This window comes from Pangasianodon hypophthalmus, chromosome 2 (genome assembly GCF_027358585.1).
Source record: "Pangasianodon hypophthalmus isolate fPanHyp1 chromosome 2, fPanHyp1.pri, whole genome shotgun sequence".
NCBI classification, from domain to species: Eukaryota; Metazoa; Chordata; class Actinopteri; order Siluriformes; family Pangasiidae; genus Pangasianodon; species Pangasianodon hypophthalmus.
The window spans coordinates 30,272,035-30,293,820 of NC_069711.1; the positions used below are offsets into that span (position 1 = coordinate 30,272,035).

Consider the following 21,786-nt stretch of genomic DNA (forward strand, 5'->3'; position numbering starts at 1 on the left):
TAAACAGTTATATTTATGTGTGACAAAGATATTGCCAGTTCTACTTTCCACTGCATCCTAAAGTAACTGTAAGCTACATTTCTTTTCTCAATATTTGAACAAACTGTCATAGCAACTGGTAATAGTCTTAAAGAGAAAAGTGGGTCAAGTATAATTATTCAGGTCTCATAGGGTTTTTGTACTCTGTGTTTCTAGAGAAATGATCCTAATTAGCATGTACCTTTCTTCAGCTACTACTATACAATAAACTATGGTTTTTGTGTGTTTATGAAGAACTAAATATTTGCAAAACACCAGTTTTGAACACAAGTTTACACGAGTAAAATCTGTTTGATTCCATTGTTTCTTTTAGCTCCTTAAAATCCTGGATTCCTTTATTCATCTTAAAATGGTAGTGAGCAAGGGTTTTTGGGAATTGAACTTGCTTGTGACATATTGTATATATGTATATAGTGTATATTGATTATTGTTACATGCTATAAGTATTTGTTAGAGTGATAATGTGTGTTGTGTGAGCAAAGAAAATTGTTCTGTCAATACAATGATACTAACCATTGTTAACAGATGTTAAGACTTTCATTTAATACCATCTTAAATACTTTTTTTACCTATTTTCATGTCCATAAATCTCCTTCACAGATCAACGGGAATGGCCCTGCCTGCTCCCTACTACTCCCCTGATGAGGAAGATGAGAAGCCTTTCATTTGCTCGCTGCCTCAGGATAATGGAATCATGTCATGCAACGATGTCCCGGCACGGCGTGAGGGAGGCCGTGAGTGTTGTTTGGATGTGGAGGATGCTCTTCACCTACAGACTCTGGGCCTGGCAGCTGATCCCCTCCTCAATGCCAGCATAGGTGCTGTGCCAGGCCTGTGTGTCAACTGGAACCGCTATTACACCCAGTGCCGCACAGGCTACTCCAACCCCCACAAGGGCGCCATTAACTTTGACAACATTGGCTATGCATGGATTGTGATCTTTCAGGTGGGTTTGGACATGTAGTGTGTTTTAAATGTAGAGTTTCTGCACATAAATTTTCACGATTCGTTTATTCCTGTCAAATAAACCCTTAAACCCTAATTAACATTAAATGTCCAGCTATAGTGTTGCAGGTGTGTGTGCGAAATGCAATCTAATAATGACCACCGAAACACTTCAACTTATCAACTATCAGTCAACTAATGTACTGAGCGCTAGTGCAGAAATAACAAATATTCTTATTATCCCATTAAAAAGTCCATATAAATCACTCCAGACTATTTATTCCCTGTTTTTAGTGACACAAATGTATTCGATGGGGATTATATGTCATGAATCTGGGTCCCTGGAGGACTAGTGGTTAGGCCCCGGTGCTCTCGCCGCCGCAGCCTGGGATCGATTCCTGGCCAGGGAACCAACTCTAGCCGCTGGGGTTGCACACAACAGTGCACTCCCAGTGCCGGCCCCAAGCCTGGATAAAATTGGGAAGGGTTGCATCAGGAAGGGCATCCGGCGTAAAACTGTGCCAGATCGAATATGCAGACCAATGATCTGCTGTGGCAACCCCTAACGAGAGTAGCTGAAAGAAGAAGAACAACAACATACGTCATGAATCTACACACAATGGCCCGTAATATTGAAGTGCAGGGAAATCAGTTTGCAGTTTGTATTCTCCTTGTTACTGTGAAACCCCTAAACCAGTTCTGGTGCAACCAGTTGCCATCAGATGTCACATAATTAGTTGTGTGTAGCAGTGTGTAATTAAAGTGTCACATGATCTCAATACAAATACACCTGTTCCTGGAAGGTTCCAAAGTTTATTTAAACACTCAAACAAACAATCATAAAGGCCAATGAGCTATGAAAATAAATCCATGGCAAAGTTCTAAAAAGGCACAATCAGGGTACAAAGCAGCATTATATATGTTATTAAAAATGGAAAGAATGACAGAAGTCCATCCCTGCCTAGACAAGGCTGTCCACCAAAAGTCAGTGACTGGGTGAGGAGGGCATTATATTCAGAGAAGCGGCCAAAACACCAAGGGTAACTCTGCAGAAGATGGAGGGATACACAGCTCAGATGGGAGGTTGTTGTTCACAGGACAACCATAGCCCCAGACATTCCACAAACCTGGGCTGTATTGAAGAGTGGTGAGGGGAAAAAAAAAAACAGTTTTTTCAATAATGACATGAGATCCTGTAAACACGTGGAAAAGTTTTTCTGGTCTGATAAGACCAAAATTGAACTTTTTTGGCCTTGGCAGAATGTGCAGAATTGGCCAGAAACCTAACAATTCCCATCATCTTGAGAACACCACCAAAGCATGGTGGTGGCAGCATCATGTCAGAAGGATACTTTTCATCAGTAGGCACTAGGAAACTGGTCAGGGTTGAGGGCAAGATGGAAAAAATCCAAATACAGGGCAATCCTAGAAGAAAGCCTGTTCCAGTGTGCAGGAGACTTAAGATGAAGGTTCATCTTGGGTGAAGGTTCACCTTTGAGTAGATTAATGAACCTGAGTACACTGCAAAAGCTACACTGGAGTGGTGCAAGTCCAAGAACCTGAATATGTTATAATAGCCTAGACAAAGCCCATCCCACAATCCATTTGAGAATCGGTGACAAGACTTGAAAACTGCTGTTCACCAGTGGTCTCTATCTGCCAAGATGAATGGGCAAAATTCTTAGGATCCAGATAAAAGACCTGCAGCTGTAATTTGCAGGTTGTTCTACCAAATATCGACTCAGTAGAGTGAGTACTTATGCAACCAACAAATGTCTGCGTTTTTAAATTAACCTTTGTGTCACTAAAAACAAACAAACAAACAAAATATTATGCCCATTTCAATTCCAGACTGTAACACTAGAAAAGTTCAAGGAGATACTTTACTTCAAGTAAAGTACTTACTTTACAAATACATACAAGTACTTACAAGTAAAGTACAACACGTCAGGTAGAGGTGCCAGTTTTGTCTATTTTCCCAAACTCTTGTCCAGGGAACGGTATTATGGGATTGTCTTTACAGAGGAGAATACATGCAATGCTGTATTATTCTACCATCCAAATGGAAAACATTTTTGGGGGAGAAAAAAAAAAAAACCACATGCCTAATCAGTGTTATGTCGCTCTTGAAGAAACGCCCTTGAGATAGTTTTTTTATTTGATAGACAAGTCCTTGATTACCTTTCGGACCTAAACCTTCATAAAAGCATTTTTTAAATTATACCTAATATCCTGTTAAGTGGTGAGCAGCTGCTAAGCGTTGTTCCAATAATTTGCAAAGCAATTACAAGGCAAGTGCTGAATAAACAAGTAAGCTTGATTTACTCAAAGCATCAGGGTTTTTGCAGGCTTCCTGCCATTACAGACACCTTGTGGTTGTGCTGTTAGCGCGGATATGAATAATAAAATGCAGTCAGTCAGAGCCGCATAGAATTGCAGAGCACAATAAAACTGAGGAATGCCAGACTAAACACATAAAACGCAATAGACGAGATGTACAGAATATCACAGACGTGGCAGTCTCACAGGAAAATGCAAAACAAAGAGGTTTTAGTGTAACAAAGAATACAATCTGAAGATCTTTCCACTTTTATCAAAGCTCCTGCAAGCACTTTGGCTCAGATAAACAATGATTTCCATGAGTGTCCCTGTATCTCTTTGTGTAAATGTGTGTGTGTCCAGGTCATAACTCTGGAGGGCTGGGTGGAGATCATGTATTACGTGATGGATGCACACTCCTTCTACAACTTCATTTACTTCATCTTGCTAATCATAGTAAGTGAAGATGGCTCTTCCTCACTTTGACCAAACATGAACTGTAGAATCTGGAATTATTATTATTATTATTATTATTATTATTATTATTATTATTATTATTATTATTATTATTATGACCAAACATGAACTGTAGAATCTGGAATTATTATTATTATTATTATTATTATTATTTTAATTTTAGTATAAAAAAACTGAAAAACACAGTTTGGATATCTATCAGAATCACATTCCCTACCATTGTCAAAGCTAATTATAAATAGAAAGCATATGTAAAGGAATAATCCACCTTGAAACACATTACATATGTTTATATTAAAAATATTTGTGTACAGTTCTGGTGGTAAGTTGTTGGTTAATGCTTTTCATTATTCCCATAAGAAGTTAGCGCATGTGCACATTGTGTTTAATAGGAGAAGAAACTTATCTCAAAGATAAATAATAACAGTCAGCTTTTGCTGTTAGCTCACCAAAACAATAGCAAAGAGCTTCTTTGCTCACTCACCATTTTTCAAATGTTTTCAAAATGTTCATTTTTCATGTTCAACATCGTATTAATGAGAGCTCCAACTCAGCTAGTTGGCGATCTATAACAAGATTACAAGCTCAATGGGTTTCATCGTAGACAGCGGCGTTGCCATGGAAGTTGAAGCTTGGGTGGTCACACTGAAAGTGAAAGATTCTTAAACATGGATTTGGCAGACTACTAGCTATAGCAACAACCAGCATGTCCATTTTAGTGTTGGGTGTTTTGCCATAGGAGCAACTAATTGCCAAGTCTGTGGAGACAACCAGCTTTAAGTATAACCTTCTAGTTGTCATCTTGTAATTATCATCATTCTGACATAATGTTATAGGACAGGACGCTTCTAGAAACCTTATTGTTCAGGGCTCGATTTACATGCAGGCAAAGGTGTAATTTGCTGGAATAACACCAACTCGTTGCTAATTTGGTTGGGCGTAAGCCAATTCTTTCCTGTTCTTTCGTCTTTGCTATTTTCATGGCCAGAATTATGCTGATGTGAGTAGTGCAGGTGTGACATTTGAAATCCATCAGCGGAGTGGTTTTTAATCAAACCTACTTAGGTCCAAGAGGAAACCAGAGAAGGCAAAAGAAACTAAATGGAATTAATGAAATCCTTAAAAGTCAGACTAAAAGCATCCCTGATACACCTATGTGTTCACCACCATTTCAGTTCACATGATCTCTGTAGATCTATACATCCTGGTTTTTGTTCTTTAGATGTGCCATAGCTTCTTTTCACTTGTCTGGATATGACGCTGGTGTACATTTGCACAATTCGCTTCAAACTTAAAGCAAAATAAAGCACATTGCTAGTGTTTTCAGGTAGTGACTCACCATGTATTCATTCTAACTTTATTTCTTTTTACTATCGTGTTGCTCTTCACCAGGTTATCACCTGTACCAATGGTCATGTTAATATACGGTATAATGCTGTAATGCCTTAATTTTGCCTCTGTCTGTTCTGCAAGCAGAAGTGTTGCTTTCTCAATATAAAAAATAATAATAACAAAAATAAAACTAGTACTTTCTGTTCTACTTTGCTTGGAGGTGTAACCTACAATGCTTAAGCAATGCATTACCAGCCGCATATGCGCACATATGTGGAAATGGAAAGAGATCTGTGAATGTTTGATTTGATACCAGGAGATGTCAAAGATTTCAATGCCAGAGAATTTAAATCAAGAGAGAACTGGCAGCTTGCTATTCTTCCAACAGCTGTGTGTGTGTGTGTGTGTGTGTGTGTGTGTGTGTGTGTGTGTGTGGGTGAGAGGCAGAGATCCTAAAATGGATTGCACAAGCCTCTGCCTACTATATATGTTAAAATGTATGCACACCTGGGATTTCTATAGCTGTACTACCATTATCAAATCTTTCTGAAAATATCTCAGGATTCAGGCATTCTATTTAATTGAAAAATTGTCAAATTATAATAAACATTCTCTTTTTTCTTTACTGAGGTGCTAAAGGTCAATAATTGTGTGGTAGTGAGGGCTCGTCAGTTGGTTGGGCCAGTCATTTTAAAGTAATTTGAAAGATCACCTTGATTTATGTCCAAAGGGTATAAGTGTATAAAGTGGATATATTCTGCCTGATAGATCAACAATCACCTAAGACTAAATCTGCTCTATTCTTTGCAGTAATCCTTCATTATCACTCACATTAATACATGAGGTGTGCCAGTTGGCTGTTTTAAATGTGCAAGCTGTAGGTTTAAATTGAACACATCAGTCATGTCTCAGCTAGCTGCCTCATGTCAAGCCAAATCGGAGCCCAGGGACTCACACATGCACACACAAACACACTCAGTAGCATCTCATAGGCACTCTTTGCCTCACTGCTCACCTGGGAGGCTTAATCTTCAAGATCGAACAAGAGTGACACTCAACCTGTCTCTCTTTAGCTGTGGAAAATGAAGGGAATAAAGCATGGGACTGTGGGGTAATGGTTAGGGCATCACTCTTTAGGATGGAAGGAAAAAGTGTAGGGAAGACACATAAGCACACATCATGGGAATACACATTATATATCACTATGTATCATGGAGGAAAATTGTGCAGTATAGTTCTTCACTATAGGTGTTTCTGTTGAATTGAACTGCAAATTTTATAGAACGGATGTAGTTCTGGATGCAGGTTTATAGTAATGCTCTTGCTCTAATATGCTATTGATTCTTTAGTAACAACTTACACAGAGATTTATACAGTATGATGGACACTCCATATAAAAATGTGTTTTTGTTGTGTTTCTGTGAGAAAACTTTTATTTAGCATTTTCAGAAGGAGTCTCCAATATCAGTATACCTTTTGTAGAAGTCAGAGCTGTAAAGCTGTACATTTACATTTTTCTGAAATGGGGACATCTTAAGAATGGAGAGCTTTGTGATTGTGGTTTGTCTGTAACAAGACAAGCTGCTTTTGTCTTATTAACTAAGAGCAAGAGAGAGAAAGAGAGAGAGAGAGAAAGAGAGAGAGAGAGAGAGAGAGAAAGAAAGAGAGAGAGATGAGGCTGGTGATGGAACAATGGGTCATATTTACTATAAAATAAGCATAGGTATAAACATATAACTTGCTTTGTGGACATTCCATAGCATTAAACATAACTATAAATAGGTAATAAGTACAATAAATAAAAATTTTTCTGTGGTATAAGAGAAATAAAACATATCGGGACTTGCTGTTAATTGGAAAATAATCAACTTGGAGGTTGCAACAGTAAATCATTGTTGATTATTTTCCTATAACAGCATGCCCCATCATGTTTTACTTCTTACTTATGACACACGTGACTGTTTATCAGTGCAGGCTGAATGTTATGTCTGTTATGTATGCTATTATGAAATTCCAGTTTTTAGATTTCACAAACAGTCTGTTCTGAATTATGTAAAAAATCTGAGTTTTTTTTTTTTTCCAAGCAATAATCATATGCTTACACTGAATCAGAATAAGGTGTTTTGACTTTCTTTAAATTTATGCACAGTCCAGAAGGAAACCCTCCGGTGACACATTACAGAGCTTAAACTTTTGCTGGCTCCAAATGTCAGAAAATGTCAACTCAGGGCATGCAGCTCACTTGAGGTTTTCTTCCTTGGAATGGGTAATATTTACTGTAGATAGTAAGTGTCATCATGGCTAAAAGTCACCAGTGTGTCAACAGCTACATTTATTAAAACACAAAACAGAAGATAAATATGCCCAGGCTGAGAAAACTGTGTGATCTCCCTGATAATCACTCACAGTAATATGAGGAACCTGCAGGTTGTTTTACATGCACATGTGGGAAATTGAACACATTCGTCATTTCTCTGCATGACGGGCAGAACTGGCCCAGGGGTACCTACACAAACTTTCTTTCTTTCTTTCTTTCTTTCTTTCTTTCTTTAGTCAATTTCCCACATGTGCATGTAAGACAACCTGCAACGTTTACAATTTATAAAGAATGATGTTCGTTTTTATCCATTCATACGTTTTTATCCATTTATAGTTACATTTAATGTTGGAGTCTACTAAAAATTAAAAATAAACATATTTAGCAACATCCTCACTAAAAACTTCATAACATCAACATTTATGTTCATTTTCAAATCCATTTGTAAGGAGTATATACAAGTGCTATACAAGTCCCTGTGTAAGCTCTTACCATAGAAACAATAACATATTCGAACAAGTGCATTAATGTAATCTTTTACAACTGGCACTACTGTCAGAGCTGATGTTAAAGAATATCATTCAATATCCACTGACCAATCATTTTACAATTCCACAGCGCTGTGCTGTAAATAACAAGATATCTTAGATATGTACCACTCATCCACACACAAACACAGCAATCCAAATGTTACTGACATGCTCACACACACCTATCCTAATATAACAATGACAGAGTAATAGATCTTACCATCACCCACTTCCACTCCAACTGTAGTGTTTTGCAAGAGAAGCAGAGATAAGAGGCAATCATAGCTCCTCTTACACACAAACATACACTTCATAAACATTCACATACACTTGATTGACAACTAGATGCCTACATATGCTGACCTCTCACAGTGTAAATGTGCTGCGAGGATAAACCTCAGTCATCACTTCATTCCACTCCTGCAGTAATAGTGTGTGTAGTAGGAGCACAGAGAGGCAGCCACATCAAATACACACATAGACACACATACGTGCACACATAGAGTTGCCTTTTATACCATCTACAATCACTAGAAATGCCAAGCAGTGGTTCTTCACTTTAATGTCCATCAATTGGTCAACATAACTGTCCACTGAGGTCTCTCAAGGTGAGTGGATGATGGTGAGACAAAATTAAATTATATTAAGTTGCCATTCCACTGAGATTCTGCAACCTTTTGAAGAACCACAAAGAATGAGAACTACACAGTTCAGAAAGGTATCTTCGCAACAACCAAATCTTTTGACTGTGTATTATCTGTATTGGATCATTAGTCTACATTTACACTTACAGCATTTGGGAATCAGCCGTATCCATCCTCATCCTTATCCCTTAGATTTGCAGTAGTCTCTATCACAAAACATATCCTCACCCTAGAACAAATAGGTCAAAGTCTACCAGAATACCAATAAGCTAGAGTGTGGAAGTTGGTACAGGTATAGGTTTTCCAGAGTAGGTTTACTGTGCTTAAGTGCTTATTGAAGAGGTAGGTCTTCAGTCTTCGTTTAAAGACATCCAATGATTTAGCTGTGCAGAGGAAAGCCAAGGGGAATTTCATTCCATCATCTAGGTGCCAGGAGAGAGCAGAGTCCTGATGAATATCTTACTTGTATCTTGAGGGATGGAGGGTCAAGTCGAACTGTGTTTGTGGCTCAAGGGCAACTTGATACAGAGCTGGATTTGATAAGTGCTTCAGGTTGGAGAGGGCTGGTTCGTGTTGCAGTAGTCCTATCTCAAGATGGCAAGGGCTGAAAAAGCATCTGAGGGAGCTCATTCTTATTTTGTGAAGGTGCCAGTACAGAGGAGCGTCTTGATGCATGTCTTCCTTGTACCTTGAGGGATGAGGTGTCAAGTCGAGCCGTGATTGTGGCTCCAAGGGAGCAATGGTGGTGGCTCAATGGGAACATGAAACAGAGCTGGATTTGATAAGTGCCTTCAGGTGTGAGAGGGCTGGTGCGAGTTACAGTAGTCCAATCATGAGATGGCAAGTCTGAAATCATATCTGAAAGACCTCTTTCTGATGTAGTGAAGGTGCTAGCACAGAGAAAAGTCTTAATGCAAGTCTTCTTTGTACCTTGGGGTATAGGGGGCCAAGTCAAGCCATGCTTATGGCTTGACGGGAACCTGATGCAAAGCTGCACTGGAAGGATGACAGGACAAATGGAGCTGTTCTGGTGGCTCAAGGGGAACATGAGCTGGATTTAATAAGTGCCTTAAAGTATGAGAGGGCTGGTATGAGTTGCAGTAGCCAAATCCTGAGATGACAATGGCTGAAAAAGTATCTGTGGGACCTCTTTCTGATGTTGTGAAGGTACCAGTACAGAGATGAGTCTTGAGCATTTCTTCCTTGTACTTTGGGATGGAGCGTCAAGTCAAGCCATACTTGTGGCTTGAGGGGAACATAATATAGAGGATTTGATAAGTATCCATTTTTGGCTTTGTAGGTAACTATCAGTGTTTAAAATCTGATGTGAGTTAATGTGGAGTAAATGCAGCAATGGGGTGGGAAAGTGCATTCACTCTAGATCATGTCCCAGGGGCCTGATAGCATGCGTGGGAGGACCTGCCAGGTGAAAGTTGCAGTAATCCAGTCCTGAAAAAGCACCAGAGTGACCTCTGTGGAGAGAAATAGCTGGCTCTTCTTGTTGTGAAGGTGCCAGTGCTGAGAAATGGTAAGATATTGACAAGGGGACACATCTTCAGGATACAAAGCAGCTCAGTCTTGCTGTGATTTATAAGCTACCATCCATGATAAGAAGAAAGGTAAGTAGGGGAGGTATATTAGGGGTTGTTGACATGGTGGGCAAGGGTGAAAGGAACAAAGAGATTATCTGAGAATTGAAGGGGATACTTTGATGTATAGATCTGATGCAGCTTGGCAAAAGACCAGGTCCAGAATATTTCCTCACTTGTTTGTCAGAGGGAAATTATTGGACATCAGGTCAAAAAAGTACACAACTTATGAAATGCTAGAGTCTCCATGAAGAGACTAAGGTCATGTCATAAGGGAAGAGATTTAGGAGGATGTCCAGCTCTTTTATAAATTTCATGGGGCAACAGGCAGGCAATAGATAATGCTATGAAGATTAATGGGAGCGGTAACAGTAAATCCAAGGAACTCAAATGGTTAGATGTTAAGATGACATGGTGCAAGAGGTTTAAATCACCTTTTCTGTGATTTGCAAAATTCTGTGGCATGATCCAGGTCTCAGTCAGCACCAGGAAGTGGAGAGAGTGAAGAGAGGCTAAAGCTGAGATGATGGATGTGTGTTAGCCTTAGAAAAATATGGGAAAATAAACCATAATTGCACATGCAAAATAAAAAGAAAATATGAAAATATGAAAATAGATCTTATGGGTATGTGACTTAATTTACATACATTTAATCACAAAATATCCATATTATCCTTGTTTTATATTGTTGGCCTCATCACCAAATAGGCTGCTATTTTATGAAAATTGAAACAAAGCACTGATAATAAAAGGACATCCATCCAAACACTGAAAAATATATTCTGCAAAAGTTTATGCTCCCTCCCCAGTTGAACAAATCAGCGAGTGAATGATTTGCTGCTGTGACTACTAAGACTATAAGAGTATTAAGACCTATTCACATTATGCTTCTACTGAACATCCTTTCAACACACATAGTACTGTTTGCCTGTACTCTTCTAGAGATGTATACTGTAATGATTTATAATCCCACTATCTGGTGTCACCCAGAAGAGGATGAGTTCCCTTTTGAGTCTGGTTCCTCTCACAATTCCTTTATCATGTCATCTTAGGAAGTTTTCCGCACCGCTGTTGCCTTTGGTTTGTTCATTAGGGATTTAAAGTGTCATCCAGATTTCTGTAAAGCTGCTTTGTGACATGAATTGATTTCAATTTGAATTGTTGAACTTGAAAGTGCCCTAAACACATTGATAGTACTACCATGCTATAAGAACCATTATACAGAATCATAAAAGTGACACAAACTCTGCAAATGATAGCAGATAGGCATCTCAGCACTTGGACAAAGAAGAGCAACACATGAAGGTGCATGGGAGTGAAGTTGTGTTTGTCTTTATTGTTTTGCTTTGTTGTATGAATATGTTGACATTAATGTAGCTTTTTAAACCTGCGGTGCACGCACAAAGCTCAATTTCATGCTTCAAGCTTTTTTTTGTCGCCACGAGCAGCTTTCTACTGTGAAGGCATGTACAAAGAACACACCCGTGACATTTTTGACTTACCACCTGCATAAAAACAAAAGCACTGTGGAAATGTTTCACTTTGTCTGGCATGCTGCGAAGCCTCTGGTATAAAACAAGGTTTAGAAATGTCTTGTTAACTAAAACACACAGCCACTTCTCATGAGAAATTTGCATAATTTAGAAAGAAAAAGGGTGATGGAGTTGGATTTGTTTTAATTTTTATACAAAGTTGTGAGAAGTGGTACAAATTCTTATTCTAACATAAACTTTCTTAACTCTTCATGCAAATTGAGTCATACAAATTTTAGTTTTTTTCTATTTTTGGCATGATGTTTGTCCTGGTTCAGCATGAACTCATCCTAACTAAACTAGCAGAGATTAGAAAATGTTATTTAAATGTATTTTATTTGGATGTTTTTAAAACACAAAGTCTTTTAAAAAAATCAAGGTTAATAGAAGCTGTGTAATAATGAGATAGGATCCATTTGCATGAGGTTTACTGAAAGGATTTTCCAGGAACTCAGTGAAGTCAGTCAGACAATGGTCAGTACACTGATAGGCAATACCAAACATAGGCAAAAGGGCAATCCAAAGACAATATCACAGAACATGGCTTTTACTTAACATGAAATGATTGGCAAGACTTTGCAATGACACAGGAATGCATGAGTTTATCGGTGCTTCACATTTCTTAAGTTGTGACTTCGTGTTTTCTTGCTTCTGAAGAAATGGAGAAAGGATGCAAGAAAAGGAAAAGAGGACAGCAGAAATCAAGAACCAAATATATTCCAAATTAGACATCCTTGCTCATTGAAGCATCACTTTAAAGTGACTTAAGTGAAATCATTGTGTTTTTGATGACACTTATTGTTTATAACACTACGTACATCACATGCTTAAATGTTGATGTTTTAGCTTACACAAGATTATACTCATCAACTGACTTTGCGTTTTTAAAGCTAGGCATATTATTTGATTTTCATCCAATTGTTTGAAATCCAGTTGTATTTTACTAATCTGAAGAGTTATCTCAATAATCAAACAGTCCATCAGATAAAGTGTTTGTGTTACTCAGCCACTAAATTTACAAGTGCCATATCAAAATTATGACCTGTAATGAACCTTATTCTGTTTGAGTCTGATTTCCATGAAAAAAGTTTTGTTTTAAAGATTTTTTGTTTTGTTTATTACTTTCCTTGTGTCTCCATCACTCAATACTTCTTCCCAGGACTCTCAGTGGGGTTCATTAATCTTCTTTATTTACGATGGAAGACACTTGAACAGGTGTCCTCTCCTCTCTGGCTCATCTTTAGTGATGCTGTTGAGACGGTTGTCCTCCTTTTTTCCCCGTCTCACACAGCTATTCTCTTTTACGTTTCCTCTCTCCCTCTGCCTTGCTTTTTTTCTCCCTGTCACTTTTTCTGTCTCTCTGTATGACTTTCTCTCATTTGATCTAACATTCATTCCCCCCCCCTTTTTTTCTGTCTTCTCTATCTCTCTTACTTTTTCTCTTGGTGTTTGTCTGTCTGCCTGTCTGTCTATCTGTCTGTCTCAATGTCCTCCTAATCTCTTTCCCTGTTTTAGCTAAACATAGTAAACGAGTGCAGTAAATCTTATTACTAACAGTTCTTTTTAATTTATTCATTTGTTTTTGTCTTTACAGTTCTGTTACTGTAGTTCAAGCATTTCATTTTTATCTCATCCACTCTCGTTCTTTCCCTTTTATTCATCAGGTTGGCTCTTTCTTCATGATTAATCTGTGTCTGGTGGTCATAGCCACTCAGTTCTCAGAGACAAAACAGCGTGAACACCAGCTGATGCAGGAGCAGCGTGCCCGCTGTCTGTCCTCCAGCACATTGGCATCGCTGGCAGAGCCAGGGGATTGTTATGAGGAGCTCTTCCAGCTCACCTGTCACATGCTGCGTAAAGCCCGTCGCCGCTCCACTGCTTTCTTCAGGGCACTGAGACCACGCCCATGCCAGGCCACACCTACCCAGTCACAAACCAATGTCAATGGTGGAGAAAGGAGTCAAAGGCAACATCAGGGTGAGATGCAAATGTGGATGAGTGGACAGAAGAATGAATGGGAGAACGAATCCATTAATAAATAGATGTATGGCTTAGAGTAGGAATGAGTGTATGTAGACATAGACAAAGGGATGTAAGGATGGATAATTAAATTTGTATGGGAGCAAAAATGGACAGACAGAATAATTAAGTGAACAAATATATGGATGAATGGAGGAAAAACGCATGGCGATGTGTAGCGATGAATAAATGAGTACATGAACAGGTAGATGGTAGACGTGTGGAAATGAATGGGATAAACTGGATGGATGGATGGAATAGATAAAACTGGGGATACGGAGATGAATATGTGGAGGGAGAGATAGATGATCTTGGTGTATTTAAGTTTGGAGGAGTGGAAATTAATGAATGAAATGAAGATAGATGGATGAAAGAAAAAAGAAAAGATGGATGAATAAGAGGAGAGAAGTAGCATCAGGTGGATGGATGGAGGAATGCATTGATCTTGATTAGGGATGAATGGATGGAGACACAAATGGATTAAAAAATAGAATAATATAATAAAGATTGGTATATGCATGAAGGAATGGACAGATGAAGATATTGGTTGATGGATTTAAGTCTGAAGAGATGGGCGGATGAATAAATGAAGGGAGGAATTAATGCAAGGACAATTGAATGTATAGCTAGGGTAGGATGTATAAATGAGTAAATGTAAAAAGTGTACAGATTGATGGATGAATAAATAGACAGGGACCAGATCAAAGATGGATGGGTGGATAGGAATGGGGAGAATTAATGAAGAGATGAATAGATAAACTGAGAAGAGAAGATGAATGGATAAAAGACACAGAAGGATGGATGGATAGAAACATGAATATATTCAAAGATGGTTACAGTTGCAGAAGGATGGTCATGGATGGAAAGATTGATGGATTGGAATATGAATGAAAGGATGAAAAGTGGAACATATTAAGAGTTGGATAGAGATAGAAATAGGGAGGAATGGGTGAAAAAATGAATATGAGATGGATAAATATACAGAAGATGGGTGCATGAATGGTTGAACAATTACGGATAAATAAAAAGCCTAATGCTAGATGAATAGATGGATGGATGGAGGGATAGATGGAAGGATGGTGATGGATAGACAGATGAACAGATGGATGGATGGATGGATGGATGGATGGAAAGGTCAGATTAGGGATGAATATATTAAGAGATAGATAAATATACAGATGATGGGTGCATGAACAGGGGGCAATGTGTGAATGAATTAAAAGCCTAATGGCTACATGGATGGATGGATGGATGGATGGATGGATAGATGGATGGATGAACACACGAACATGGGTTCATGTAGCTGGATAGTCAAAACATTGGTTTTTTTTTTGTATCAAGGGTCCCACTGTCCCCATCACACGAAGCCTGACCGTGATCCTCCTGAAGGTTCTGATGTTCTAACTTCACCACCCGTCTCTGAGGAATGTCCTCACTGTGTGGCCCTGTCTCTCAGAGATGGTGCAGGACCTGCAGGGATGGCGGCCGATCAGGAGGCAGAGGAGGGTGCTCTGGAGGACACAGATGGGCAGGGTGGCCAATCAGGAGAGCAGAAAGAAGAGAGGGTGTGTAAAGGGAAATGTAAAGAGCTGTGGATGGAGATGAGGATTAAACTGTGGGGAATTGTAGAGAGCAAATACTTCAACCGAGGCATCATGATTGCCATTCTCATCAATACCATCAGCATGGGCATCGAACATCATGAGCAGGTAAACACACACACACACGCACACACACACATTGGCACACTCACCTCCCTTGATTGTAACAATCTTCGGGTGGATTTGTGAGTGATGAGGGAAGAACAAACAAACTACACCTGCTCTCTCTCCTGAGACCACACACTAAAACACTTTCAGAAAAACACACACACACACACACACACACACACACACACACACATAGTTTCATCCCTCTTTGTCTTCTACCTTTATAACCCAACAACATTTATTGGCTTTTCTGTGCCCTCAAACAATGCAGCATTGTACGTTACCTGCCTGAAAGTGTAAAACGATTATGAATGAAAGAGGGATGGAGTGAAACAGAGTGAGAGATGGTTCTACATCATCTCAGGGGCATTGAGGTCAAGTCACTGACTAGTTTGGGTAGATTGCTAATTACTGTAGCTATGAATTGAGCACCTGATGGTTTAAAAATGAAATACAATATGATGGCTAAATACAGTATATACACTTTGTTCGAGTTTTGATATAGGGCTAGTTTTTGGGAGATGGTTTTGAAGTTGCTTTTAGCAGATCTGGCAACCCTTCTAGTCACAAAATGTGTTACAATTATATTTAAGGTTATGGAACATCTGCGAAACAAATTAGTTCCTGTAATCACTTATAACAGCTAGAAAGAGTCATGCATATCTATATGTCTCTTGTTTAATTAATAAGGGGGAAAAATGTAGCTTGTTAGAGTGAGAACCATCCTGAAAACTTCTGCATGTCAGAAAATAGCTTTAGATCTGACTGTTAGAAAGAACTGACACTGGAGACTCCTTCCAAAAAATGCTGTTTTATGGAAAATTAAACAACACCATTGACCACTGACCAATCAGGATCGAGAATTCAATAGCACTCTGGTATAAATAACCTTGATAAACAAATAAATTAGTAAGACATAAGCATTATGATTAATTCTGTATCTATATGCCAAGCTGTCCTCATTTGATTAATACGAAAAAAAGAAAAGGACAAGCCTTTCGAAGAATGGTGACCAATACCATCTTTCTTTTAACAAAATCTATTTCTTGTTCATTTTCTTTGTTTGGATTAATTATAATCAGTCATTAGCAATACTGATGAAGGTCCTAATTTTACCTGAAGCTCTTTTCAAGGCCTTTCATCAAACCCTGTATGTCTGTAGGTTATTAAGCGAGCACATTGTGACCCTCTTAAACCTTTGCTCTGTCTAATCGACAAAGGAGATTGATTGCAGCGAGACTGAATTGCCTGATAACTGCACAAAGGAAGACAAATAGACAAAGTACACGGAGGCTGAAAGAGATGAAAGCTCGGGTACCACAATATTGGCTTTTCTTAATCGTTTTCTGAGATGTTGTCAATTTTTAAACTGTATATGTATTTATTATTAGCCATTTTCCATGCCATTACTTCATATCTGTCTATAGTCTAATACCAGAGTGAAAGGAAAGGAGTGCAATATTCTCAGTAATGAAATCTTTTTTACAAGTGGTTGGAGCTTCAGAGCAGCATGTAAAGAGGAACCATCATTATTTTAAATGTGCTATTTTGCTGTCTTGAATTTTCTTGTGCTCCTAGTTTTCTCATTTTCTCCTACTAATAGTGACAGCTTCTCTTCAAGGGTCAATTTAGGCAGTAACTTCTGCTCGTTGCGCATGTCCTGAATAAGTTCCAAGTGCTTTGGGTGTGTGGTGAGAGTTCTGTGAGATAATGAGAAAAGCGAAAGTGGAGGAATTTAACTGGCTTTCATACAGTAGGTAATTTGTTCCAAAGAGGTTTCTTTATTTCTTTCTTTTTCACCCTTTCAGTCATGTACTGCTAGCTAGCTAAGTATGATTTCTTTAAACGCAGCATGTCAGGCTTTGGTCAACTTGTTGGATAATTAGTAAAATGGACAGAAGGCTAATCAATTCAGTTTTTAATCTGATATTGACTCTTGAATGCCCCTGCACCATAACATAATCATCAAAACAGACAAGAGTACTTACACTTACAGTTTTAAAATATTTAAATGAACTAATAGAAAGACATTAATAAAAAAAAATTAGCCAAGAAAACAAAAGTGAGTGAATGAATGTGAATGTATCTCAGTCTCAGACTGTCATTTTTTTGATCTTTTGATTACTAGGATAAAATCTTAAGACTGTTTTAACTCTGAACCAAGAGGGTCAGAGCAACACTGTGACTTTATCTTCTTTATAAGTGAAGTAGTATTATATTTTCACTTTTTTCCACTCAGAAACCATGGTGATGGTGACAACGTGTTGTATATTGGGCATTTGTTCTTCTATAAAATGAACCAAATGAAATGTCATGGCTCTGTAGGAGATCCACTGGTTAAATTGAACATGAGACAGAAAGATTTCTATACAGTTAGCGAACAGGCTGTAAATGACTATTGGAACATACAATGGTAGTAACAATATTTTTAACACAATAATCAATTTTCACTTTAAAAATATCCTAAGTGTAACTGTTTCGGATAAGATTTCCGAAAACTTCCTTGAATCATTCTTTTTCCACGCCCATTTATTGCTTTTTCTATCAGCCGGAGGAGCTGACTAATGTTCTGGAGATCTGCAACATCGTCTTCACCAGCATGTTTGCCCTGGAGATGATCCTGAAGCTGACTGCCTTCGGTTGCTTCAACTACCTGCACAACCCGTACAACATTTTTGACGGCATCATCGTTATCATCAGGTGAGAGTCGGGCTTGGTGCAACTGAGCTGTCACAGATTTCACAACATTCCCTTTGGTTTTGTCACTTTTTCCTGTAGAAAAACAGACTGTAGAAATGAGGTGCATGCGTGAGTATGATTGGTTGAGCAGAACACCTGCAGAAGAATAAACTAAATCCTCATCATGACTCAGTGATTTTTATAATTGGATAGAAGAAAGCTGAAAGTTTTCTTTTCCTCTCCATTCCGGTCCAGGCGATAATTACAAGATAAGACTATTCAAGCTCATCTGAGCTTCATGTCAGAATTCTCAAACAATCCATGTTTGATTGCTGGGTTTGAAGCTGTGATTGCACTCTTCAGCTTTAAATCACCACACAAAGGAACTGAGTTAAGGCTGTTTGTTCCATCTGAACTCCGTTTAGGCAGTGGTAGCTTAGTCCCAGTAAACATAGTGTGAAAAATTACAAATGCTATTGTGATTTTAAAAAAAGAGCATTTTAATTGTATAGTGCTTTTAACAATAGACGTTGTGAAAAAGCAGCTTTACAGAAACCTGGTTGTAGATTTAGATCCCTAATGAACAAACCAGAGGCTGCAGTGTTGAGGAAAATCTACGTCAGCCAACGTGGAGAACAAGCCATGAGAGGAACCAGACTCTCAAAGGAAACCCATTCTCTTGTGGATGACGGTGGATAGTGGAATTATAAATCATTAGTAAAAAGATGTAGAGTGTAAAGGGGAACAGTATAAGCACATTGTGAATAGGAATCCTGGGATGTGTGTAAGGCGGATTATGTATGATTATAGCAGCAGTTCGTAGGTTGTCATCTATAGTATCCACTGAAACAAGGGTGAGTCCTGGGCATAATCTCTTTTTGGAAAAAAGTATCCTTTTAGAGTATCCTAAAGTTCAAAATTAGGTGTGAACTGTCTAGAGATGGCACGATACCACTTTTTCCTTTATGATACTGATACCGATAATGAAATCTTGACTATCAGCCTATACCAAGAAAAAACAGTCAAGTCTCTTTATACGTAAACATTTTCAGTTCTAAAAATTCATATCGTTTCCGAATCCAGTTCCAATTTTTCCCATTCGTTGCATGATCCGATATCCAAGCTACCATTTTTGCAGGTATTGGCCCAATACCAATACTAATCTAGACAAGGCCTTATATTTTAATGAGTAGGTTTAACTGTTAACAGATTTAAATATCAAACATTTGACTGATTGTTGCCCTGTAAAATTATACATTTTAATCCTCCTCGGTCCTCAGTAATATCCTTTTTTTATATTATTATTGCATGTATATTTTTGCTCTTCTTCTATCACTTCATGTACACTATATTGACAAAAGTTTGTGGACACCTGAACATCACACCCATATGTCCTTGCTGACTATCCTATTCCAGATTTAGTCTCCCTTTACTGTAATATTAACCTCCACTCTTCTAGGAAGGCTTTCCACTCGATTTTGGAGCGTAGCTGTGGGGATTTGTGTCCTTTCAGCCACAAGAGCATTAGTGAGGTCAGGCACTGATGTCGGGTAGGAGGCTTGGGGCAGAGTCATCATTCTAATTCATCTCAAAGGTGTACAGTGGGGTTGAGGTCAGGACTCTGTGCAGGACACTCGAGTTCTTCCACTCTAACCTTGGCAAACCATGTCTTCATGGAGCTCACTTTGTGCACAGAGGCATTGGTATGCTGGAACAGTTTGGGCCTCTTAGTTCCAGTGAGGGGAAAGTGTAATTGTGATACAGCACATAAAGACATTCTATACAATTGTGTGCTTCCAACTTTGTGGCAACAGTTTGGGGGAGAACCACACATGGGTGTGATGGTCAGGTGTCCACACACTTTTGGCCATATATTGTACAACTCTTCATGTCTTTCTCTCTCTGTGCGTTGTATATACATGAAAAGGTTCAAAGTTTCATCACATTTCTAATTAAAAACCACATTGCCTGCAGGTGAAGGAGGACTGTAGCTTTGAAGAACCTACTAGTGGATTTCCTTTAAAGAAAAATTGTACAACTATGTACCTAAAAGAAATTATTCACTTTCAAACACAAAAGCAAATTATGGTTTCATTGTTAAACTAGGTGTTTTACTGTTTAATGCTTAATATAGTTATTACTTTGATACTCTTTTTGCTATTTCTCATTCGTGAGAGCGAAATGTCAGTCACAGTCTGTCAAAATAATCACCTTTCAAATTTCAAATTTAGTTTTTAATCACAGTCTAGATACAGATGGGTGACAAATTAAATTAAAGTGCCTTAGTAAGGTGTTGGGACACTACAAGCCATCAGAACAGCTTCATGCCTTCTACAAGTCTCTGTAATTATACTGGAGGGATTAACACAATTCTTCCAAAAACTATTATCTCAGTTGGTGTTTTGTTGATGCTGGTGGAGAGCGCTATCTAACACGTTGCTCCAAAATTTCCCAAAGGTATTCAGTTGGGTTGAGATCTGATTTACATCATAATTTACTTCATTTTCATCTTCATTAAACCATTCAGTGATCTCTTGTGCCATGTGGATGAGGGCAGAGTCATCCTGGAAGAGACGGCTCCAATCAGTATAGAAGAACTTTGTACTGATTTGCAGTGACGTTTCACTTTAATGGGACAAGTGGACCCAAATCATGCCAGGAATATGCCCTCCATATCATTCTTTCATCTTTTAGTTAACTGTCATGCATCACTTTATACTTTATACCTATCTCAGGATTACCTTTTAAACATGTACTCTTTTCTCTCTTATCTCTTGTTCTTTTATTTTTATCTCTCTTCCTTGTATCTCTGTCTTCTTTCAGGTCTCTAAATTCTGTCTACACCTTCCACGTTTTCTCATTATTTTACCAATTATACACATCCACATGCTCACCCTTTTCCTTTCCTCTCACTTTCCTCCCTTCCTATTCCATATTATATCTTTGTATTTTATCCACTCTTTGTTTCTTCCTTTGTCATATCCTCTTTTTATATTTGGCTTTTTGTATACTCAAATAAACATTCAAACACCCACTGTCCATCTGTGTCTTTCTATCTCGGTCGCTTTCTTTCTCTCCTTCTGTCTTCCTTTTCTCTCTCTTTTTTTAACCGGAAAAAATTTATTCACCTCTTCCTCCCTCCTTCCATCTCTTTCTCTTTGTCTCTTTCTGCAGCGTGTGTGAGATTGTTGGACAGTCCGACGGTGGTCTGAGTGTGTTGAGGACGTTCAGGCTGCTCCGCGTGTTAAAGCTGGTGCGCTTCATGCCTGCTCTGCGCCGGCAGCTCGTCGTTCTGATGAAAACCATGGACAACGTGGCCACATTCTGCATGCTCCTCATGCTCTTCATCTTCATCTTCAGGTGTGTGTATGTGTGTGGGGGATGGGAGGCCAAAAGTCTGAGAATTGGGAGAGGTTAGGGTGAGAAGTGGAATTCTAGCCTCATTCGTGTGAGAGGGACAAAGACAGAAAAAAATAGACTGAAACAGAAACAGCTAAAGAACTGATGGGATTAGGCTGATGAGGAGGCAGGACAGGAAACAGATGAAATGAAGAAAAATGTACATAGAAAGATGGAGAAATAAGGAAGTGACTGGGTGAGCTATGAAGACAAATGGAGTCCATGCTCTTCTCTATTTGTCTCAGTTCATGGGGCA

General features: G+C 38.6%; 1 protein-coding gene across 1 annotated transcript in view; it reads left to right on the top strand.

The window, feature by feature from the left end:
- The window catches only part of cacna1ia (calcium voltage-gated channel subunit alpha1 Ia), a 116,309-nt gene that overhangs the window by 42,258 nt on the left and 52,265 nt on the right, over positions 1-21,786 (top strand). Inside the window, exons 5-10 of the mRNA XM_034300618.2 lie at positions 640-985; positions 3,667-3,759; positions 13,389-13,701; positions 15,085-15,452; positions 18,001-18,152; positions 21,306-21,491. Coding sequence (XP_034156509.2) covers positions 640-985; positions 3,667-3,759; positions 13,389-13,701; positions 15,085-15,452; positions 18,001-18,152; positions 21,306-21,491 — 1,458 coding nt within the window. The remainder of the gene's footprint in view (positions 1-639; positions 986-3,666; positions 3,760-13,388; positions 13,702-15,084; positions 15,453-18,000; positions 18,153-21,305; positions 21,492-21,786) is intronic.